The sequence below is a fragment of the Melanostigma gelatinosum genome (genome assembly GCF_949748355.1).
Source record: "Melanostigma gelatinosum genome assembly, chromosome: 16".
Lineage (NCBI taxonomy): Eukaryota > Metazoa > Chordata > Actinopteri > Perciformes > Zoarcidae > Melanostigma > Melanostigma gelatinosum.
In genome coordinates this window covers 7,643,369-7,668,723 of record NC_136649.1, presented here as the reverse complement: position 1 = coordinate 7,668,723, position 25,355 = coordinate 7,643,369, and the positions used below count along the sequence as shown (strand labels likewise).

The 25,355-nt window shown below is 42.9% G+C and overlaps 2 protein-coding genes across 2 annotated transcripts in view; one reads left to right on the top strand and one right to left on the bottom strand.

The window, feature by feature from the left end:
* Positions 1 to 25,355, top strand: part of LOC306790001 (uncharacterized protein) — a gene marked incomplete at its 3' end in the record, with an annotated part of 371,019 nt that overhangs the window by 319,699 nt on the left and 25,965 nt on the right. The gene's annotated exons all lie outside the window — the stretch shown is intronic.
* Positions 330 to 21,633, bottom strand: LOC306790325 (leucine-rich repeat and fibronectin type-III domain-containing protein 5-like; the record flags this gene model as incomplete). Its single annotated transcript, XM_079286509.1, has 8 exons — positions 21,427 to 21,633; positions 20,732 to 20,860; positions 20,387 to 20,567; positions 19,598 to 19,753; positions 17,697 to 17,956; positions 15,459 to 15,926; positions 1,514 to 1,787; positions 330 to 1,244 (listed from the first exon to the last, which is right to left on the bottom strand). Exons 1-8 carry the CDS (start codon positions 21,621 to 21,623, stop codon positions 330 to 332), a joined length of 2,580 nt encoding a protein of 859 aa, XP_079142635.1. The 5' UTR covers positions 21,624 to 21,633.

Genomic DNA, 25,355 nt, shown 5'->3' with positions numbered 1-25,355 from the left:
TGTAAACTGAAGACAAAGAATTGCATGAAAATAATTTTAAAAAACAGGCTGAAAAAGAACAGAAATATGTTCACGCTTTCACCCAGAAACACAAAACCACCCTTTCAAGCATCTATAAACATGAAACACACGCACACAAACTGTACACACCAAAAAACCCACATCCAAAATGTCAACAACACACACAAACACACATTAGCCTTCACTCATACACCTCGAGGGAAGTTCAAAGTGACACACAAAACCTCACACATACACTCATACAAAAGATAAACAAATATGAATGACTCAAAGTTGTTTTTTGTCATGGGTTTGTGTCTCGTTCCAGTTCAAACTGTGCTTTCTAAGATCCAGTCCGAATCGCACCGCCCTTTTTCAGAGTCTCCGTCCCCGTCTTGCGGGAGTAGAATCCCGCTCATCGATTGGCTCCTTTTGTTCCGCATTATGCGCCCTACTTTGGGCGCTCCTCCTGCTCCCTGATAGGACGAGTGAGTCTTTGAGCCGCCTTCGCTGAGCGAGTACCTCCTCCTCGCCCTGCTCCTCCCAGCCTCCTCCGCAGGGACAGTCCGGTACTTGGCGGAGGCGCGGGGAGCCCTGCGCAGGATCGCCGTCTCTCTAAATCGGGTGGAGGGCACGGGGCTCAGGGTGGCGAGAGGGCTGGAGAAAGGGGAAGGGCAGAAGGAAGGTGGGGGTTGGTTGAGGGAGGTGGAGTTGTTGCGGTTGGTGTTGAGGTTCTCCTGCGGAGCGGAGGGGAGGAGAGCAGAGGAGGCAGTGGAGAAGGGGGAGGAAGGAGGGCGAGGGGAGGAGGAGGGGAGGTTTTCAGCAGTGGGCGAGAGGTTGGAGCTCGCCGAGCCTGGCTTACTCGGAGCGGGCTTCCGCTTTGGCTTGGTCAGTGAACCGCCGGTGCCGGTGGGCGACGAGATGCCGGCTTGAGCTCTCTCCTCATCGGCTCTAGCTGTTGGACTTCTGGCTCCCCAAGGCTGGCTGAGAACCGACGTAGTCGTGGAGCAGTCGGGCAGGGATGAGTCGGAGCAGTCGGGCAGGGATGAGTCGGACAACTGAGTTATCGTATCCTTACACACTTCTTTCTTTGTGCCTCCAGAGAGGTCGTCTAATCCGATGGAGCCGTGTTTAGAGGAGCTGGGAGTGACGGTGCAGCCCTGTGACTGCTGCCCGTTGGTCTGTGAGTGAACGTTGGTCATCGACAATGAAACGCCTTTACCACCCTCGCCAGGGTTACACACCTGAGGGAAAAGACGGACGGAAACTTTGAGTTGTTTATTTTTTTAAATGTGCGCATATGAACCCTTTCACTGATGGCTGTGATATACTGTGTCTTAAATGGTCAAACATGTCTTGGGAGGGCTTGTCTTCCTACTTAAGTTATCCACTCTTATTATCTCTCCTTCTGGTCAGAATGCATTAGGCAAGAGAGAGACAGAGAGACAGAGAGAGACAGAGAGAGAGACAAAGAGAGAGAGAGAGAGACAGGGAGAGAGAGAGAGAGACCCACCTTGTACCGTATCATCAGAATGATGATGAAAACGAGCACCGAAGCCACTATTATCCCTCCGATGATGATGATCATGGTCCCGCCGAGGAACTGCGACTGCATAAAATGACACTTCATGTACTCCGACTCGGTGGTGAACTGCACACAGCCGACGACGCGCGTCGCTGTCAGAGAGGTAATGACATCGTCGTAGATGGCCAGAACGCACAGGTCGTACTGGGTCCCCGCTGCCAGGTTGTTGACCAGAAAGTTCTTGCTCGATGGCGGGATCATTCTGTGGCAAAGGAGAGAGTCAGAGCGGGATAGGGACAGGAAATACAGTTTAATATTTGACAGCATCAACAGACTGGATGCCCTTTGAGGAAAAACAATGTACTGGTGAGATTTGGATTCCCATTTTGGACCAATTTCCTCAAACAAAATGACCATCCTTAAACAACTTTGAAACCCTACATTCATTTTCGTTAGACTGTACAAGTGTTAGGTAAGTAGGGGGGTACAGGGGGGGAGCAAACACATGCGCTTTTACAGTCTGCTTTGTTGTCAAATGAATAAAGCACCTTTCTCCATCGGAAAAAAGACTGTTGAAGGAAGAAGAATGAATATAAATGAAATACTCAACAGAGAAGAACAATGAATGCACGCAACTCCACTGTGTATAGCTGGGTGCTGAATCCTCAAGAACAGTCATCAGCAGAACAGCAGACCAATTAGATGATTTATTATTGCACGGATCGGGAGAGATGCCCTTCCTTTCCAACAGCTTTCATCTCCAGGTTCCGCAAACAAAACATACAAGGGCATTGGTTTTCAGTGACGTTAAATCTGGATATTGTTTTCGACAAATACAAAAGGTGCCGTGCCACTTTGAGTGAAGCTGGTTATCCTTCACTGGACACACCTACGAGACGATTTGCACATTTGCACTTCAGTTTCCCGAAAAAAAGAGCTCGTCAGCCTTCCTGGATTCATTAGCATTCTTTAAAATGCTAATGAAATTCATCATTAAAACCAAAGAGGGTGGCTAGTTCACAGCTCACGGCCTCGTGTGCACCGAGAGGAGCAGAGGACTGTTTTGGCCAGGTTAAGCATCTGGTTGAGAGCTTGAGTTAAGTGAAGGTTAGGAGACATGGTGCGGTTTAATGGTTCATATTAAGAGCTAGGGAATGCCATTAGTATGCCCTCAGTGGAATAACAGCACAAGACTGTAAGAGTGTGTGTGTGTGTCGGAGCATCTTAACACTGGGGTGACCATGAGTGTTCTCCTCTTTGCTTCTCGTAATGTTTTCATCACAAGGGTGGTGAACCCTGGTCCGACACACACTCGCAACACCATTATTTCTGTGTGGGGAGACAATAAGAAGTGTGCAGTGTTACTGATAGGAGTGGATGTTGCCACCGCCAACAACCTCAGATACAAGCAGCTACATTTGTATACATATACATACACGGACAGAGATTAATTTCCCCATTACCGCCGTGGCCTTGGGCTGCCTTTGTGTGTATGGATGCGAGTGCGTGTGTAGTTGTGTGTAACATTAGCCAGCAAAGCATCAATATCTTAGTGTTAAATAATGTGCTTGTTTTACAACGCTGGGTTCATCTGTTTTTTTTCTGTTCTTGCATGCTTAACACGTTGTCACACCATTTTTTTGGGAACATTTCTTGACGAAAGAATGTGTTTTTCTTCTTCATCTCAGTAAACTGTTGGTAGGGAAGACAAGGTGCATTCTCTCTGCAGCAACAAGTTGATACCAGCATGCAAAGGTGAATAGGGCGGTAAACTGGCGGCCGACGGGTACCACGTGGAATACGTTCTACGGCTTGTGTCTAAAGGCCGCCCTCAATGCAAGTGTGTTGTGAATTTCCCGCCCACTCTCTCAATCTTGGACTGCAGCACTCGCACAAACTACTACCAGGCACTTCTCTCCCCATTATCTGGAGGGCCTCTGTGGTTTGCACAGCCGGACCTCCCTATGATATTATACTGATATCACATGTTCAAAAAGACATGAAATCCCTGCTGAGTAGCCGCAACAGAAAGTCTTTTTTTTACTGCTATTAAAGACAGAGAAGCATCATAACGTCACTGTCCTGAGACCACCTCAGATATTATATGATGAACAAAAAGAATACCGCTGTTTAATCAGACCATAGGAATATTATAGGACATGTACATATCTCTTAATGCATTATTTAAATATAATAAACAACTAATGGCATGTATAGGCTTGTGTGTTTTATGCCTCGACAATAAAAAGTCCGCTAATGAGATGGTGTACGCTGGTGTCCCATTCTTTCAAGAGATATTTCTTTCGTTGATGGTTTAAAGAAGGAGACTGCAGTCTAACATGTTCTCCACTGTTTTTCCATGAGATGGAATGAAACATAAAAGTCCTCGTATGTCTTAACTTGGGTCATCTGGGTATCTATTAGTATGCTTTGTTTACAGCAGGCATGTCCAAAGTCCTGCCCGCGGGCCAATCACGGCCCGAGGTCAGATTTTATACGGCCCGCGCCTTCTGTCTTAAAATGCATTATTTATGGCCCGCCAGCACAGTCAAAACGGAATGAATAAATCATACAAATTCAACATGCAATTCCTATTTTTACCTCATGGTGGCAGCACCACTCTGTAACTGTCTGGCTGTTTGAAATTGGCTCTGACCCTTGAACTGTCATGGCTACGGCAAGTAAAAAAAGGAAAGTCGATAATGAGGGCCGCCGCTTCCAGGAGAGGTGGAGATCGCTATATTTTTTTCACCGAAAACCGAAACAACTGTGTCTCCCTAATTTGTCATGAGACTGTTGCCTTGTTTAAGGAATATAATGTAAAGAGACACTATGAGACCAAACGTGCTAATGCTACAACAAGCTATCAGAGAGTGTCCGTGCTAGAAAAGTGAAGCAACTCCAAGATAACTTGGCCACACAGCAGCGGCCCCTTTCACATGAAAACATCATCAAAGTAAGCTGCGGAGTGGCCGTGGTAATTGCTAAACATGACAAACCTTTTACGGAATGTGAGGTTATCAAAGACTGTGTTATGAAAATAGCAGAAAACATTTGCCCCGAGAAGAAGACAGAGTTTGCTAATGTTTGCCTGCTCGTAACACTGAAGAGCTATCATCAGATACGAAGAGACAACTTGATTTTTTTCGTGAGCCTGTTTCATGTGTGTTGAATTTAAATGTTAGACAACTTTTCATCACCCTCACTAAGTCATATTTAAGATTGTCTTGAGGTGAGAATATTGATCGGTTCCTATGTAATTAGCTTTTAGATGGCTTGTTCTTTGTTATCTGACTTTCAAGATGTGAAAGAAAGGCAGAATAGTTGTTGAGATGTGTTCACACATGAATGCTTACATTTGGTTACATTGCTATTTGCTGTCATTGAAAATAAAATGATAAAATAACAATGTATGTATAGGCTACTTGTATCGTTTAAAATAATGTCAGCAGGGACTGTTGGCCCTTGGGCATTTTCACATTATCAAATCTGGCCCTCTTTGAAAAAAGTTTGGACACCCCTGGTTTACAGGGACGACAGACAGACAATTGTGATTTAAAACAGTAACAAAGGCCAATTAAAAAAGAAAATGTTTGCAGCTTGTGTTAAATTCCGAAAACACTGAATGTGCTTTTGGTTAAAAATCCATGAAAGTGGCAGCAATTATGCACCTCGCTGGAGGGTTTGTTTGCCGCTTCGCCACGTATCCACACAAATAGATTACGTTCTGTCTTCTCGCCACCTCAGGAATATTCGCTTCCAAGAAACCATTAGCTCCATGACTCCTCCTCCTGACCGGGACACGGCCAAAATGAGCTCCTGAGCAAAATCCATTCAACCGGACGCTGCGGCCAATAACACTCACGTTGCATAGCTGGTGTTCATTGTCAACGTGTAAGCCAAGCTGTCATCATTTATAATTCATATCGATACAATGCAACATCGAGATATATCGGTAACGTGCTCGGGCCCTGCTCCGCTTGCAGAGTTCACAAAACGTATTTTCATGCAAATCAGTGGATTTTGTTTGCCTCGCATATGATTATTCCCTGACTGTGTGAGCCGTTAGGATGGTGAAATCATCCAAACTGACTCACTCATTGTGGTTAATTTCTTTGTGTCTGAGCGGCATCTTGCTGCCAGTATTTGAAGCCCTACAGTGGGCAGATGATTGCCTTGGCCGAGACTATTACACTAATCTATCTACTCTGCTCTGCCAAGCCCTCAGCCCAGAGCGCCTGCGTGTGTGTTTCTGGGTTTCATCACACAAGAGAAAGTGTCTGTGTGCATGCTCCTCTATAAGTATGCATTTGTGTCTATGTGTGTCTGCAGTATATTACATGTGTGTATACATGCGTGTGTGTTCCATTACAGTAATCTTCTCCTCCCATGACCGCCTCTTCTTCCCAGCGGCTGTCACCGTGTCCCGCTCTCTGCCAACATTCGTCACCGATACGGCACCGGCATGCTGGTATACCTTACCGTGCACGCTCGCTCACTCACGGATGTGAGTGTTTGTGTGCGTGTTTATCAACTTCAGCTTTGAGGACAACGCGCTCTCCATCAGTGGCTCTCTCTACTTTCTGACTAAAGACAAATGATCGCCTCCATGCACAGAACAGTGAACTATGACACCAGATTGTTCAACTTTCAGGCCATTTCACTTGATTAAACATTGGACAAAGCCTGCAGGTCACACAGGTGTTTTTAAATGATATCCTCTGCTCTGGGCTAGCTTATGAGTGCTTTCATATAGCTGCAGGGGGATATTGTGTTTGCATTTCATAAGGGGAGTGGAAGCTGTCCAGTTTTCCCCCAAAAAAATGTTGGTGACCTGACTATCATTTTGATGTATTTTTAGTTGCGTTTTTTAGTTTTCAAAGAGACTCACACCTGACAAGCGTGTCACCAATATAACACTTGGTTTCACTTGTGAACTTGTTACCGTCATCATGTCACATCCCAGATTTAGATTCACAGGTTTACAGTTTGCTTTTGACTGACTTAAAAGGAGCAGTTGGACATTTTGGGAAACAAGCTGTATTCGCTTTCTTGCAGAGACTTCGGTGAGAAGATCCATAGGCTACCTCACAGGTCGACAGCAAATGTGAAGCTAAAGCCAGCAGTCGGTTAGCTTAACTTAGCATAAAGACTGGAAACAAGGGGAAACAACTAGCCTGGCTCAGGTAACAAAATCCACCAAGCGCACCTAAAGCTGGTGTAACAGGAAGGTACAGAGGACAGAAATTAGTGGCAGGATCCCAGGCAGAGTCAGTTCTGCAGGTTTTTAATCAAACAAACCTCAACCAACACAAAACGTAGCTCAGTCCAGAGCTCGATCAGTTAACTATACAACTAAACGAAATCAGCCGGGCCGCTAGCCGACTTACCGGCCTTAATCTTCTCCCACCCGAGGAGAAGACACTCTCCTCCTCTCGTCGTCTTCTCTCTGCTCCGTTTCTCCTCTGGCCTTTTGTTCCCCTCCCTGATGAGGAGATCAGGTGTGTCTCTTCCCACACCTGATCTCAATGCTCTCCTGAAGGAGTGGGTGGAGCCTTCTGGCTGGAACGTAGATGCCAGCCACCAGCCTGCCCCTCAGCCCCTTTCACTGGATAATTGACTCATTATATCTCATATTTGCTAAAAAATAAAGCATGAACTTTGAACATTAGCTTTCAAGCCAACATCAGACATGGTGGTAGGATTGTTCTACCCAAAAATGTATTTGTAAAAAAACTCAAAGCAACATTTCCATGATATTCTAACATCTGCTTCTTTTATGAAATGACATCCCACACCAAGCCGCTGCTAATTAGGCTGCTTAAACTGAAAATAACTGGTGCAAATATCAGTGGGGTCCTGTATTAACACTGCCCACTTTCAACAGTTTCTTAAAAAAAGTAGATTGTCCAATTATTTCAGAAAATAGTCTTCAGTGCTTCTGGCTAAAGCCTCCCATGCTACCACAATGCAAGCTAGTCTAAATTAAATCGCCTGGAACATGAACAACTCTGTCTGAAAAGCCTAGAAAATAGCTTGCAGAAGCAGTTACAGGTTTTGAAATTTTTTTCTTTACACAGCACTTTTTAACCTTCTTCTTTTTTGCTATTATATAATGCATACACTAAATTATGGAAGAGGATTGGGGCCACATGTGAAAAAGAGTTCTGAGTTTAATATTTGATTGCATTTGGGATTCTTAATTAGTCTTCATTTTGATCAACACTGAGAAATGACTGAGAATTTTGGTTTGTTTTTGTATATTTGCTTCCAATTTATAATTTAGTGGTTCTTTATTATATTATATTTTTGTTTGTTTTGGTCCACTGCTATTTTGAGTACAGGGTAATATGTTGTTCAGTATTAACAACATATTGTATTGTTTTTTTGGTCAGGGAATGTAATGTTTGATGTAGTTTTATTTTTGACATAATGATTTAGTATTATTCACAGTAACCACTTTCACAACTGCATGTGTTGTATTTGGAATAAATGTGCCAAAACATAAATTAAACTAAACTAATTCAGAATTCTAACCATAAAACTCAAAATTGTAACTTAAAACTCGGGAACTCAAGTGCTGTTGCCCTAATCCTATACGTACTAAATGGTAACATGGTATATTCTTTTCATCATGTCTTTCCTATTCAACATAATTTTCTAATTTTGTTCATTATCTCAAGAATTAAGCAAACATCGACACACACCACACTCCAATGTGTGCCACAAGTACAATCAAACCAGTTAAGAGGAACTGGTTTTCAAGCACAAAGAGAAGAGGAGTAATGGTAGCTCAACTCCTGCCCCATTACTGTTGACCTCGAAGCGAATGTGGCTTACACAGCAGATGGCACTCTGCCATGCTAATGGGTCTGAGTCTCTAAGGCAGACAGAGACATTTCAGGAGCTAGCTTCTTATCTCTGATTTACCATGCATAATGCCCCTGATTCCTGTGCTCGTGGTTAAGAAGCACCCGCACAGCTGGTGGTCAGAGGTGGAAGAGGGATCCTGAGCCCCGGTCAGGTGGGCTTTGCTAACTCCTCCCCGTTCACAGTCGGTCTTGGAGAACAGTAGCTGGAAAAAGTAAGTAGCCACCTAGCTAGTGGCCAAGCAATGGAGTGTTCACACTGGTGGCTAACGTCTTACTCAGAAGATACAGTCATGACAATATTTTCCCAACACTGAACAGTTAACATCAATTCATATTTTAGTTGCAGTCACAACATCCCAGTTCCCAGTAAAACACCTTTTTTTTTTAAATGCCAGAGTGGATGATCATTATCTACAAACTGTAATTAGTGCCATCCTTTGATTTGTTTTTCTCAGCATCATCCTCACACACTAAAATAACTGGGAAGAAAAATTGCTTCGTTGTGAATATTATTAACCATCTAAGTTTAGCTTATTTATGTGCAAATATTGTGCTAATACGCATGTCTTACCAACGAACACATGTTTCCTGTTATCAGTTAACATTAGAATATTTATAAAAGTTACAAACAAATCATGACTTTGAAATGGGTTTAATGTGTATTCACTTCCTCTTAAGGGTATATGTGTGTTTACTAAGTGTGGTAGAGCATGCATGTAATAATACATAACCAGCTTTTCTATTTTGCCAATTCCTAAATTCAACACTCGTGAAAGAAAGAAGGCTCCACCAAGAACCTCAGGACTGCTGAGCTCAGTCCAAATGAGTGCAGCAGAGTCGACGTCAAGGTGCCGTGCAACTGACGGCGTCCCAGATGTGGGGGAGACCTTTCAGCACCATCTGTGGTTTGGTGTAGACCTCCTTCTGCCCAGCTCAGCTCCATCCCTCCACTTCAGCTGACTCATCTACATTTCTCTTTAATGCTGCGTTTAGCTCCTTACATACACTGAAAAAAAAGACTTTTTGGCCCTGTAATTATTACCTCGATTATTTTTGTAAATTCTACAAGAAATTATCATTCCAGTGCTTTTACTTTAAAATATCACCTTTTATTTAATGTGTTACTTGGTGTTTGTTTGTAATTATGTATCCTCATTTTTACAAGTGCATTGTAATCATTCACACTAAGTAATATCTACTAAACTACTGTATTGAATGCACTACCTGACACAACAAAGTAAATTGTACTTGGGTAATACAAGTGAAACCTGGCAACATATAGCGCGTACTCAGGGAGTGACGTCAGAGGAGATTTAGCGCTTTTTTCTTCAGCGAAAGAACGGAACAGAAGAAACAAGTACGGCAGCGTTTCACCGGAGGAGAGGAACTTCATGCACGGGAGCCATTGGGGTAGGTTATATGTTTAATTAATACTCTACGTTGCTGTTGAGCCTTCGGTCAAGTCTGTGTTTGAGTTGTGAACACTGAAGACGAGCGAACTGGTCAGTTTAGCATGCTAGCTAGTTAGGCTATCATGCTAGCTAACGTGGGACAGCATTACAGACATGGCTCACGGCGCTACATTTTGTGGACATGTTTTTGGTGGTTTTGGTCGCGACATTACAGGGTTCTCCCTTGAAACGTTGTTGGCCTGGGGACACGGTGCTCGACCAGCTGCGGTCCGTCGACGAGGGGGAGGGGGAATTACTTTGGTTTTGTGAAGCCCACTTCTGCCACACAGGTGCTTTCCTGTGCTGAGTCACACACACAGCGCGCTTTCTCTCGGACATCCTCAAGTCCAGCCGAGGTCGAATGAGGGAAATGTGACAAGACAGGGAATCATAGCTGAGCAGTAACGAGCTCTGGTCATGTGCTAAAATATATCCCATACGTGGTGGAATTAGTGACTTTAGAGGGAGTCTAATCCACTTAACATTATTTTGTCTATCATATTCTGACATTTTACAGTGACTTATATTTCTGTCATCAGTTTTAAACTTGTCTCTTATGTCTCTATCCAATGCGGTGTCCTTGATGATGAAGGCTGTGGGCATGAAACAAGGTTCCAGTACTGTGTTGAGTTAGTGCCACATATCAACATGAGCTGGGCTGCAGGGACCAAAGGCAAGGTTAAACTACTTCCTGCTAGTGTGAGAGAGACAGTGGGAGAGAGTGCCTTCTTAAAAGCCTGGATTCATCCCCCATCCCCTGTAGTGTAGCCTCATGAAGACGCTTGCCACACAATTAGCTTGATGTGTATTTTTTCGGGCAAATGGCAACCAGCCCTGTAGCTCGATGGATCTGCTGGAGCAGAAAACAGCCACTGACTGAACTCAGAGGAAAAACAACCGGCAGATAACGGTAGAATGGCTTTCCTTTGGCTTTCCTTTGGCTTTGCAGGAGATTTCCCACTCTGAATTATCTGAGCCTTCAGGGGCCGTGGTCTTGTATAATGAGCCGAACACTAATTAGTCGTGTGTGTGTGTGTGTGTGTGTGTGTGTGTTCGTAAGTAACTTCGTGGATGTGAAGTGGAGTTTGTGTCCCATGAAGACAATGCAGCTTCAGTTTTGGCATACATCTTAAAGCCTTCATGTCTGCAGGCTTGGAATGGATGAACTATATTTCACCTCAGCCTTTAATCAACCATTTGTCCAGGGCTTGTGTTTATGCATGGCAAACAGAATTTAAGTATTTAATTTATTCAATTCTAAAGCATCTTAGCATATCTTGAGGGCATGTGCACAATTCAAATTTTTCTTATGCAGATATCGTGAAGGCCATTCCACACAGGTCAATATAATGCACACTCCAGTATTCAATACCTATGTATTCAACGTACTTTCTCTTATTTATTTATCTTTCTTAATTGTCCTTCACATTTCTTTCTCAAATTATTATTCGAGATCTTATTTTTGTAATTATCATCATTGCATACCGACTGGTTTAAATGACCATTTAGACCAGTGGTTCCCAATGATTGAATAGGTTGAAAGAGTTTTATTATATATAATTTACTTCTTTCAGACAAAAACCAGTGATGATACATGACAGGAGTACTGCTTGTATGAAGGCATTACAAGAACAACGCTTTTAAAGTCCAAATATCCAAATAAAGGCATAATCTAACCCAAATGTTGGTACCTTGATTATGGCTTATTATTGATATGACATTTACATACATATTTCAGTTATTATTTGAAATACCTTTTTGTTTTCTATCTTTATTTTCTGTTCACGGCACACATATTTTCACTTTTACCATCATCATTGTTTAACATATTCATTGACTAGACATTACATCTACTCACCCTATGATTTATGAATTCATTCTTTCCATAATCCTAGAATGGCTTGCATTCACCCAAACATCTAATTAAGCACAGCGATTGCCTCTACGTCTAAATAAGAGCGCATTCGTTTTATGGTCCTCGTTGTCGAAGCTGGCTGTTGGTTTTATAATCATCATCGACGCGGCTGTGGATTGTTCAATAAAACCAGCGAGGTGTAAAAGTCAGCATATTATTTCCGCCTTCCCTTGAAATAAAGGGGTAACAGCCGAGGCTTCGATAAGGGCTGTGTGGATCACTCAAGTTCCTTACTGTTTGCATTCAAGAAGGAAAAGAAAAGAGGAAAACAGTCAGAAAGGTGCGATGGATGAGAAGTGTTTCTTTTGCCATACAGGCTTTTGACATGTACATACATGTAGGTCCCGACAATTTAAGAACAGTTACTTTAAATTGTTGTGCTCTGTTTTTGTGCCTTAAAGACAGAACAACAAATCAAGCTAATTTAACTCAATTATAGGTTCACAGATGGTCCCTCGTTAAAATAGTAGCAACGTGAAGCAGAAATAACTAAATCTCTAACTTCATTTTAAGGACTAGGGCTGAATGATTTGAGTAATGTATCTCATTGCGATTTTAATTAAGACCATTTTCTATGAATTAAACTAGAGGCCAACGTTTTAAACAAGATGTCTCAAGCTATTCATCATGATTCTACATGAATAGAACAGTCGGAGGATAAGAGAATATGCAGTCGCTTGATCTTGAGGTCCTCCAAGGCTTCAAGTCAGTCAGTCTGATAAAAGACAATTACTAAAGTTTTCAGTCGAAAATGTGAAGGTGGAGTCTGGAGTGTTTCTGGAGTTCAACAGGTTAGCATGTGCCAGATCTACCAACCCTCTGCTTCCACTGCCTTTCTCTTCAAACATCAATGGTCGTTCCCCTGTCCTGTTAGCGCTAATAGTGCACTTTGTTTGTTTCCCATTTACAGAGCCGGGGCGGAGACACACACACAGAATGAGCATCAAGCAGACCGTGAGCAGATATTCGCTGAATCTGAACAAAACATTTATGTGGTTAACGTCACTGACTGAATTAAACATACAAACTTTACTTCTATCCATTATCAAAGCGTATCACACCACTTCAAAGCGGCGCAGTGTTTATATACACCAGTGTTGGCTTGGTATGGTATGACAAACTGCGAGTAATCATTAACACGACAGTTTGTGTGCACTGAAACTGCTTCAGCTAACATTAGCGTCACAGACTCGCACACACTGGACAGAAGCTAAACTGGGATACTCAGCAGCTGTCTGCCATACGCTCGACTACTACCGAGCTGATACAATCACCTCTATTGTTTATGTGGAAACAGACTTGACACTCTGAAATTGGCACTTTTTTCAAATTGCTATTTAGATGTATAGAAGATTCATTGTTGAGCCCTTATTCACTCTTAACAACAATCACCAGTGAAACATGCGTTATTATATTAACACATTGATGATGATTGAATAAAAGCAGAATTGCTGTGAGTTTGCTGCTGTGTGGGGGGTTTGATGTGCGACCGGCTGGGCAGTCGGCCTGCCTCCAGAATAGAAATACAATACTTAAGCAGGATTACTGGTGTTAAAACACCAGTACTGTCTCAGTAAACATCTGCCTGTGTCAAGTTTCCTTGAGCAAGACACCGAATCCCCGTCAGCCGCAGAAGTGCTGTTCTGCAGCTGACCTTGACCTGCCAGTGGAAGGAGCGGAGGGCGGGGCTACCCTGCAGGGATCAATACAGACTCGAGTGTTGCAAACTATTACATTTCATATGGGGGCAGCGTATTCGCATGCTCGGGAGGTTAACATCACCGGGAGGATGTGCCTGTAAAAGCTTTAAACTACCGCTCACTTATCCATCTGTTTATGCAGTGAGCTGAACTCAGAGCATGAAGGAAACATACAGCTAAGCTCGAGAGCATTATGTGGAGCAGGTGGGGAGTTAAGCGCTTTCCCTCTTACTCTCATCATCTCTCCCCTATATCGTTCCTCCTATGTTTTCCACTTATTTTTTCCCATCCTCCCTCTTTTGTATTCTCTTTGTCCCTCTCCGACCCTCTTCTCTTTCTTCTCAGTGTTTTGGGTAATGAAAAAAAAACAAAAAAAAATGCAGAATCAATGGGTTGCTGCTTTGTGCCAGCAGAGGTGTTGAATAGAAATGTGGGGGGGGGGGGGGGGGAGAGAAGAAGGGAGAGCCAGCAGAAGAGGAGAGGATGAAAAGACGGGAAGAAAGAAGGACGTCACAGAGCGCAGAAGGACCGGCGTGGGTGTTGTAAGGCTGTCTACCCGCCCCTCCTCCGTGTCCCCACAGGAAGCGTGTTTTTGTGGCCTTGACGCTCTCCAGCGTAGTCATTTCCACCAAGTATTTTAAAGTCTGAGAGTACAGACTTTTTGCAGGACGACAATCTCACAACTGCACAAAGGCTTCGGTGAGCATTTTGAGCATAAAAGAGAGAGGAGAGGAAGAGATGGGAAAGCGTCGATCTTATGATGTGGAAAGCGATGGCGCTGTGTCTTTGTGAGACAGACAGCTATAACTCCCATCGGCGCCAACCCCTTGATGATGCATTCTCTGAATCGGGTTAAGTGCTGATGAATTATGTACAGAGATTAGGAATAATATGCAGGACAGATAATATGCAGGACAGATACTACCAGCAGGCTCTTCTATGAAATATCTGTGTATGTTAATCATATATTGGTGCAGTCACAGAGAGATACAGACTGTAAGAGATCAAGCGATCACAAACTCATAGCTCGTGGGAAAACGTAACAACCTAGAGTATTGTCATTATCATGACCCAGACGGTCAATCTCACTGCTCCCCCCCCCACATCTTCACGAGCTTGCGTACTGATGAAGTATGTATAGGGATTAGCAGCGATATGAAAGGCAGATAATACTGGCAGATTTCCCAATGAAAGCTTGATGTGTTTGTTAATTCCCGCTCCCCCATTTCACCGGAGTAAATATTTAGCTCAAACAGCAATCATTCCCCGCGAGATGGATGTAATCTGTGTAATCCTGAGCAAACGGCAAAAGTCAAGAAGGACTAGCACGGCCCTCCCTGTCAAGGCCGTCCTGGATCGTGAACTTTTTCACGTGGCAGTTCGTCTGCCGTCTTTTCTGTCCATCCCTGGTTCATCTCTGTGTTGGTCTAATGTGCCCTGATATATATATATATATATATATATATATATATATATATATATATATATATATATATATATATCTGTCTGTCTGTGCTGTAATGCAATAAACCGTGACAAATAGTCTGCACATGTGCTCTGATAAAACAATGCTCCTCTTCAACATCGGCACGATTTCTGTTTTTGACAGTGGAAACATTTACACTATGTTTATGAAGTTATGCAAATGTAACTCTAACTGAGGCATTCACACATTTTATTATTGACTAGCCTCGGACACATTTGTATTTGTCATTCCATTTGGGTGTGTGTCATATGCTGTACCGAGTTGAATCTTTCATCTACAGAATCAAAGCAGTGAAGTGCCGTTGGAGCACCCTGCTCGCGTTCTCGTAGGGCGTCCTAGCGACAGGATCCAAACAAGATCATTAAAATTGCATCAAATCAACTGTAATCTAATCCCTACGGATCAGACTTGGGTAATTCTCTACCTCCACATTGGCCATAGCATGGTTCAGTTTCCATTGCGCAAACCGTCTTGACTCTGCTGTGACGTAGCGATTCTGTCAGTCTTACCTGTAGACCAGAGAGTCGTCTTGGCTCCCATTGTACTGGATCTGGAACATCCTAATGCCTGGAATAGTCCTCTGGAAGTTGAACTTTATCAGTGCCGTTGAGGACGTGGCCTCGGCCGTCACCACCCTCTTTTCCACTCCGCCTTTCACGTCGCCCGTTACGTTGCTCCCGTTGGCTCCGCCTCTGGTCGACGTGGAAATGTCTGACGATCCCGGGTCGGGCTCCTGGATGTTGTTGGTGTTGTTGGAGATGTGTGGGAGTTTTATGATGACCAGGTCTATTGTTTGGTGGGCTTCGCCGGCAGGGTTGGAGGAGATGCAAGTGAAGGAGCCTGTGTCTTTCACCGTACTGATGAGGATGTCCAGAGTACCGTTGGTGTAGACCAACGTCCTGGAGGAGTTAGATACCAGTTTGCCCTCAGGAGAGATCCAGTGGATGGCCGGCTCTGGGTCACCTCTTGCCTTACACCTGTGAGGAGAGAGAACCAGCATCAGTTGAACATATTAGGAACAAGACAGAATGGGTTCAACTGCACAGTGGAAGCAGAGCATTGCCTCAGGGACGTTTGTGGATTCCCCCCCACCTTCTGGCTGAGACTCAAGCGGGACGGGGAAGAGGCTGAACATCATCTACTGTGACGGCAGAGCACATTCATTTAAGTTGGAATATGCTTTACGTTACAGTCTTTGAATTACTGTGTTGTATGTACTCGGGTACCAAATCAATTCCATTACATGACAGTCATTTAGCAGACGCTTTTATCCACAGCGACTTACAGTAAGTGTATTCAACATCGGTTTTCAAGAGAACTACTCGTCACCAGAAGTCATAAGCGCATCTCCTTTTTTAAACAAGCATCTAAGAGCATAAACCAGAGCCATAGTGCAGAAATAAATGAATGCAATAAGTGCAACAAACGAGTATGAATGCAGTAAATGCTAAGTAAGTGCTAAGTGGAAGGCAGGAGGTTAGCGAATAAAGGGATAGCAGTTTTGCACTGAATAAATTACACTTAAAAAATATATATTTTGAGGCTTACTTTTACTCTCATTATCATTGAATGAACTGGTCTGTCGGATGTCAGAACATTGTCAAAAATGTCCATCACAATTTCTAAGAGCCCTTTGTAACATTTTAAAATGTCTTGTTTCACCTCTCCAGAAGTCACAAAACACAATGGTTTTCTGTTTACAGTCATACAAGACAAAGGAAACCAGCACATAATAACATTTGAGGAGCCCGAGCCACAGAGTGACACACAATTAAATAGTCAATTATCTTTCCATTGACTGATCCATTACTCAACTGGTGGTCACAGCTCTGAATTAGTTATTATGCCGGTACAATAAACCAAAGCACGACATGAGTGTGAACTACTAGCTCCTTCGTAAATGTTAATGTGGTTCAGTCATGAAGCAGAGATGCAATAAAAGGACAGAAAACTGTTTCATGACGAAGGCTGCTCGGCGTATGACAAATAAGACATGGATTGTGCCAAAGCGAAGATTAATCAGGGAAGTTAAATATTGGGGAACTAAAGAAAGAATTGCCTTCTTTTCATACCGGTGGATTTTCTACAATGATCGTTTGTACGGGCGCACCTCTGAATTTAAATTGGTGCATTGTCGTGGTCATTGTGACATTCATCATGTGCTGCAATGATAGTAGAGTACATGGAGTGCTATGATGAAATAAATAAGAGCTCAGGGTCATCTTTCAGGGGACTTAGCTGCAGGCTCACTGTACGCATTCTTCAAACATGACCGACGTCGGCTGTTGAATGCATTACCGTGGACACTGCACAGGATGAAAGATGTTTGGCGTGTTGACCTTCTGATAATCTCGATTTATACCTCATATACGGAGCTGACAAGATACAATAAAGGAAAGAGAATAATAGCATCACATTCATTTCCACTGCCCCTGTTTTTTTGCCCATAATTCCACATTTTGAAAACACAACATCTATCATGATTGGAAGAGTGTGACCAATATATATGCAAATGAAGTAATCATCATCTCTCAGACCTGTTCTGGATTTAGTTTCAACCTCCTTAAAAGTTGAGCGCCATGTTCCTGTCTTGTGCTTCATTGAACAGTTGGGCACTTTTTTGTATTCCCGTGCAGCTTGTACATAATGCACACAACTATGAGTCAAAACAGAGAGAGTGTGTGTGTGTGTGTGTGTGTGTTACTGAATTGGGCAGATTGGTTATAGGAAGGAACTGATAGGGGTACCTGAGTGTAACTCTCTGCCCTTCAAGCACCCTCATCTCGTGGGAGTATCTGGTGATGAGCGGAGGTTCGCAGAGGAACTCCTCCTCGGGGACGGACCAGAAGTATCGGCCAGAGAGCTGTTGGGGTGAGGCGCACGTCTCCAGGTCGTCCTCCCTGTTCAGCCTCCGCAGCCACAGTAATTCACAGTTACAGTGGAGAGGGTTCCCACCGAACGACAACACGAAAGAAAAGGAGGTCATGAGCCCCGGCGTGGCCAGGACCTGGTAGTGTGAAACAATGATTGCGTTTTAGTCAGGCAAAATGCTGTTTTCGATTAAAACCTCGCTGTACACTCAAATCCACATATTCTAAAGGTAGCTGTCTAGTTCAGCCCGTTTCCACCCGTTGAGTGTTTGGCAGCTTGCTCTTTCCCATTAACGGATAAAGAAAGGAAAGTGATGAAATACATATTTTCCCTTCTCGAACATGTGGCCATGCTGCTTCCCAGAAGAGGATGAGTGCACAGCAGCCATTCTGACATGTCATTGCAGGGTAACACACATTAATAACATTCATTATGGCCCCGTTCCATTCAGCAGGGCTGGGGCCCTGCTATTGTGCAAGCTGGCTCACTGTGACACCCTAAATAGAATAGGAATATAATTAAATTGATTACACAATTACACCCGTGTTCTGCTGCTATGACGTGTCAAAATGGCTGCTGTTAAAAGTAGGGTTGGGTATCGTTTGGGTTTTTTCCGATACCGGTGCTAAAACGATACTTTTAAAACGATACCGGTGCCTAAACGGTGCCTGAACCGATACTTTTTTCTTCAAATTGAACAATATATTAACTGTTAAAGTATACTATGAATATAAATTAATACAAAACACTTGGCTTCAAACCACAGCTTCAAACTTTTTAACGATGAACAATATGTTAACTGTTAACAGTTTACAGTATACTTAAATAAATATAAATAAATACAAAACACACACTCTGTACACACACTACAGCTTCAAACTTCAGCAATTATTTTGCAGAAATATGAGCATATTTTCCTTCTCTTGCAAAATACGACACATCTCATGACTTGTTTTATTTTACCAGTTGGTGGCGGTAATGCGCCAATCCGTCGTTTGCCAACCGCCAGTACACCTCAAAGGAGGAGAAGAAGAAGCTTCCGCGTGCCTGTGTTGTGCTTATGAGCGACAGCGCTAAGTACCCCGTTGTAATAATACTATGAGTGAGGAGCGGAGGACAGAGTCCTGCTGCCAGGACGGAGTCATCAGAGTCGTGTCAAAAAAGTATTTCAATCGGCGCAGGCACCGAAAGGAAGCACCGAAATCTGCGTTACGTTTCAGTCCGGTAGGTACCGGACGTATAGGAACCGGTTCCATATTGACACCGAGTTTCGGTACCCAGCCCTAGTTAAAAGGGTCCATTGTCACAATGGAAGCTGTTCCATTGACTCCTCTTCAATTAGTGGCACAGCTGCATTTTATTTTATTCTTAAGAGCAAAACACTACACAATTTCATTTGTCTCATCTGTAAGCAGAGCACAGAATTACTCTATTTTCACCAGTAATATCTTCAGAACAGTTTAAATAATTCATATATATATATTTATATGACTATTGTAGAAAGTTTAAAAGAACTGTTAATTTAAATCTAAAAAGCTAAACGTTTCCTGAGTCATGAAGAGACATAAAAAGGCATGAAAAAAGTAATATCTCAACAGTGGTCAGTTACATACAAAGGACAACTCATGTAAAAGTGTTGACTCATATATTTAGTTTGAATTCAGTTTGTCTCCAATAAATGTTAAAACGAGGAGGCTCATTATGTTTAAGAATTTCAGGCCCTTTTGTAAGATTGGACTTTGATGAGGCGGGGGATAGAGCCCCTCTGAGAATATACCTGTGCTCGTTGAAAAAGTGGGTCCGGTGGCAGCTTTTGGAGTTTATTAGAGGTGACATCCAGCTGGTTGAGTTTCTGCAGCAGGGAAAATGTTCCCTCTGGAATGTAGTCCAACATGTTGTGGTCTAAACTCAGTGTATGGAGGCTGATCATTCTCTGCAGGGATAACAGAGAGAAACACAGGATTTCATTATTGTTCTGAAAGGAAGAAGTGCGTTAAGAATGCAGGGACACACATAACTGTTTTAATACTTCCTTATTTAGGCTTCCTAGGCTGCAATATCCTGGTTATTGCCACTGCTCCTTTTAATAGTGCAGTGGTTATGGTAATGCTGCAGTTGACGAATGGTGTTTACATGTCTATTTTGTAAATGTAAAGTTTAACTGAAAACAACAAAGCCATCATGTGGTTAATCATTGTCGAAACACAATTGTCTAATGCAGCATCTGTTCATCAAACTTGGGTAGAACTACTTTACTCCAGTAAACTGATTGCCCTGACATTTGTATTCCATAAAAACTGCTTGTTGGCTGACAAAGAGCATCGATGAAATTTAAGCTGTTATCCCTGAAAATGCTTTGAAATTAAGTGTCAGTGAGGCTTAATAAATAGTACACATAATGGAATCTGTTCAGTCCAAAAGCCTTTAAGATCTCTTTATTTCAATTTCAAACAAATGTCCAAAAGAGGTTTTATGGCCATTTTATTATGCTTGGGATTGGATTTTTTTGAAGCGACCTCCAGCCAGACTGGTTGGGAAGGCTGCAGCAGTGTAAAGAGATCCTGACCTGGATGGTCTCCCAAGGAATAGAGTCCAGGTTATTGTAACTGAGGTCCAGTTCTTCCAGCGCCAGCAGGTCGTTGAACGCTCCCTGGTGGATCAGCACCAGCTGGTTGTTGTTCAGAATCAGGTGGTGTAGCTTCGTCATCCCACTGAATGTATCATTGTTTATCCTCGTCAGCCGGTTACTGGGGGGGGGGGGGGGGGGGAGAGAGAGATTGATGAAATGAAAATAAAAACAAACACAAACCCAGCAGCTTGTAGCTTTTGGAAATAAAGTCCAACATCTCACATCGATCGAGGGGATTTCATGCAATACTCATGTGACGAACACAGCTGTATGCGACCGTACCTGTTGAGGTGTAGAGCTCTGAGGTTTTCCAAATCGGTAAAGGCATTAGGCGTGATGTAGGAGATGGTGTTTCTGGATAATGTTAGGTCCACCAGCCGTGTCATGTTTGAGAAGTCTTTCCTCTTCACACTGTGGACACAGATAAGCAACATTCAGATAAGACACGGGACATACTGCATGTCATGAGACTTCCTCTGGTGGTGGTTCTGCTACTGGTGCAAGCTAAAGTTTTGAGTAACACCAACACGTGAAGCCGTTGAGCTGAGTCAATTTACAAATACTAATTCATTTCATTTTTGAAAAACGATGTTCAATAACAACATTTCAAAAATGAAAAGAGATCTTTTACAGAAAAGCTGTTTACAAGCAAAATAATAGAAATCTGAATTCACACACGGTGTGACTTTTCCCCTGTGCAGCTCATTTAATGTTTGTGAAAACTCTCTCAAATGTCTACAAACTAGAGAACAGAAGCTCTAAACTGCAACGCAATCAGGAGGCAGCCTTGAGCTGCTCCATCGACTATGAAGCGACTATGACTTCGTCTGCGGCCTCAATTAATGCGTTTTTTTTCTTCACACCGAATGAGTATTATTTCATTCTTGTGCCGGCGGATAATGTGAGTAATTGATTACAAAAATGCTAATTAATTTGGGGGGGGGGGGGTATTGCAGTGTTAGTGATGTGACCGTTACCTTGTGACAAAGTTGTCAGCCAGCCGCAGCTCCACCGTATGCCTATCAATGTTCGGCGGGACAAACAGTAGACCTTTCTTGGCGCAGAGGGTTGCCAGGTTGGGTGACAGGATCTGACATACGCAGCGCTTCGGGCAGACCTGTGCCCGCACTGCCATGGCAACTGCCAGCATCAGGCACAGCAACAGCCTCTCCATGGTTACCCCCACCTGGACACGACACCTGAGACAGACGGAGACAAAAGCGAGAAGAAAATGGAGACGTCAATGTCGTTATTTTTTCTAAGCATACAGTATATTGTATAAGCCAGTGATTCTCAACTGGTGGGTCGCGACCCAAAAGTGGGTCGCGGCCCACCAGTTCATCACATGATGAAGCTCAGCCAATCAAATATGAGTATTCTGACACGTTTCCTGACTCAGTGAGATGTTCACACACCGTGACACACGGGGAGAGACGAGGATACAGACAGCAGAGCAGGACTATTGAGGTGTGGGCTGTGAAAGTCAAATCATAGGACGATCTCCAAAAGAGAGAAATGTCCAGAGAGACCAGAGTCATGTGACTCTGACTGGACAGACTCATATAGGTGAATTCTTCAAACACTAATTTCTCTTTTTGGAAGATGAGAAAAATATAATTTTGTGGATTTTTCACTTCACCCTGAATGGACTGAGTTTAAAGCTGCAGCGTAATTCAGTGAAAATATTTTTTCTAAATTGAATTTCATTACGTAATTTATTTTTTAATCCAGCTGTTATTTTACTTGAAATGAGAAGAACATGTATTCATGTATTTCTAATCCATCCAGTTAAATTTGAAAAATGAGAATAATATTTGTTAAAATATAATTGATGTGTGCTTTCTTTATTTGATTTGACAGTTGTTTACTACACAGAGACGTTACTACTACTAGACGTCTTGAATATAGATATATTGGTGGGTCCCGGCTTGTCATTAAGGGGTGATGGTGGGTCCCGCAGCCAGACCAGTTGAGAACCACTGGTATAAGCCATAATGGAAACAGATGGCATTTCTTTACCCAGGGAAATTATAGGGAATTGTGGCCACTTAATGACATGTTCTTTTATTATATTCCCAGTGTCTCTTCAAAGTCTTCAGTATGCAGGGCAAGTGCGCACTGTATTCTCTCTATTGGGGATAACTGCGCTGGACTAATACACTACTTATCACCCACTGCACTTCCTTCTATACATCAACAAAAGTGAATGTCGCTCTGAATACAGAGAGCTGTCTTGGTTGAGTGCATACGTTGAAGGCAGGATGATCTGTGCAGTATGGACAAGGCTGACTTGCACATCGGTGACTAACTCCTGAACATGCATCACACTTGCCAACTAGTGAGTCAGATCCCGATGAAGTTAAGCATCCTTACGGTCAGACATGAAACCCAAAGGCCCCCAAAGAGCTGATTCACCAACAACTTTAGCCATCGCTAATCGAACCAGAAGAGATGTTTATTAGAGTAATGTATTGCTCATCCGTTTTGCTATGCACGCACACACACACACACACACACACGCACTCAGTCAACATTATTAAGCAGCAGTGCTTGTAGTTAATTATGAACGGTTTAGAGAGAGGCAGGGAGAGAAAATGCTCATCAATGACAACCTTGATTGGGGTTTTGAAGGACACGGGCGAGTCAGGATTAAAGGGATCACACACACACACACACACACACACACACACACACACACAGACGTATGCACATTAATACATGAACAGGCTGGGTGAGGGTGAAAGTAGTTCAGGTTTTGCCTCAGTAAACCCGTCTCACACAAACAAAAGTGATTTTGAAGATTTTGTGTGAAAACTTATTTTTGCCAGTAAAGAGGTGGTGCACTGCCCTATTCTTGTGGGCAAGTCAGTTTTATAAAACCATAGAGCATGACCATCCTTATCTTTTAATGCTGGCCCTGCACAACAGCAACATGAGACACTACTATGACTGACAGAAGAAGAACAGTTTCAGAGAAGTGTTTGGAGATCAGTTCACGATCCGTTCACCCCTTTCTTGTTGCTATCTGAATGGAGTCAGTGAGGTGACACTGTACTGCAGGTTGATATCACTGCTGCGCATTCATATTATATCAAATCACTACCCAGGTCTGACTAAGAAACCATTCGCCTTTCTCTAGTCTAGTTGTGCGGTCGGCCCACTCGCTATATATCTCTCTTTTATTTCTCAGCGCAATTACTGAACAGAACTATGCGGTGACATCGGAGGTCATACAATCCCTCTTTTCCTTTTCTCTCTCTATTTCAGTGCAGAGAAAGAAGAGCAGAACGACAGAGCGGCAGCTGAATAGAGCACCAGATGACTCATATGCTACAGAGAGAGAGGTGAGAGAGAGAGAGAGAGAGAGAGAGAGAGAATGAAAGCGTACAACCCTTGTGACACAAAAGCAGATATCAGCTCATTAATTACCCCGAGAAATGACTGTACAATAATGAGAGCGAATGAGTGAGAGGGACAGAGGAATGCAAAGGAAACGAGGGAGAATTATCAGAGGGAGAGGAAAAAAGAGATCAGACAGCGAGCTAATTAAAACAAGGGCCAAGCTGTGAAAGGGAAAGGGGGGAGACCTAATTTAATTTAGTGAGAAGAGGCGAGGTAGGATAGATGATCACGGCGCCGCACTGTCATGCTCATATGTGACAAGCAAACCACATACACAGAATAGGAGAGGACGCATATGCTGAATACCAATTGTTATATATATATATATATATATATATATATATATATATATATATATATATATATATATATATATATATATATATATATATATAAATATATATATATATATATATATATATATATATATATATATATATATATATATATATATATATATATATATATATATAAATATAAAAGGTTACACTTGAATTGAGCTCAATTTCACACAAACTCCTCTCCGTAAACGCACACATAAGTTACAGACCCGGTGTAGCTAGAGGTGACATGTCGGACCACTGGGATCAAATTAAATGGTGGATTAACCAACGGGATTATGGGCAAGGAGGACAAATTAAGCTCTGTTTGGAGTGGTGTGTTAAATACGGTTCTGTCTCCCACATGTGTGCAGCCCGCTTTATCCGCTTCTTTGAAAGCCTTCCACGCGGACATCCCGGTTCCCTAAAGGGTTTCCCATGAAGCCAGTTTCACCCATGGTTTGCTCACTGATGAACAACATGGCTTCCCGGACAGCTCAAAACGGATTCTCCACACGTTCCACATACTGAAGCTGATCTCAGGCTGCGTTCCAATCTCACGGGGATAAACAGTGGGACGATTTGGCAATTAAAAGCGGCGACTAGCAAGTATTCGCACATCTCTTTTTGAAGCTGCCAAGCTGCTGCGATTGAAGATTCTGCAGACTTGTGCTTTTTCATACTTAATATATCCAATTAGCCAGTGCTACATCTGTGGCCACATGCCTTATATTGCAAGTGTGAAGAACAAATAAGCAATCCTGTAAAATCATTTGCTTTCCCGTGTATTTATTTACATCTGTGAGCTAAGCAGCGATGCAGAATCCCAAAGTGTGTTTCTGTCTTAGTCTAATAGGGGCCGCTGCACCATAGCTTAGCTGCGTTTCAAGGTTTAAGACGGGTTTAAACTTGCGATGTCTTAAACAAAATCATGTAATCTCTTTAACCCAGTGGCTGTGTCCAGTGGGACCGTAATGCCATTGGAGGTCATTGGATCTGAGGTCCAATAAAGAGCTCGTCACCACCACCTTTAACACATGACGTGGCTTTAGAAGTATGGAAACGATACTCTGTCATCCTAAAGTGTCATCCAGTGGTTTTCAGGGCTCTTTGTCGAGGACCGTCACGTAGTTTACTATGGTACTTGCGTTGTTAAAATAGATTAGTCATGTCAGAGGTAGAAA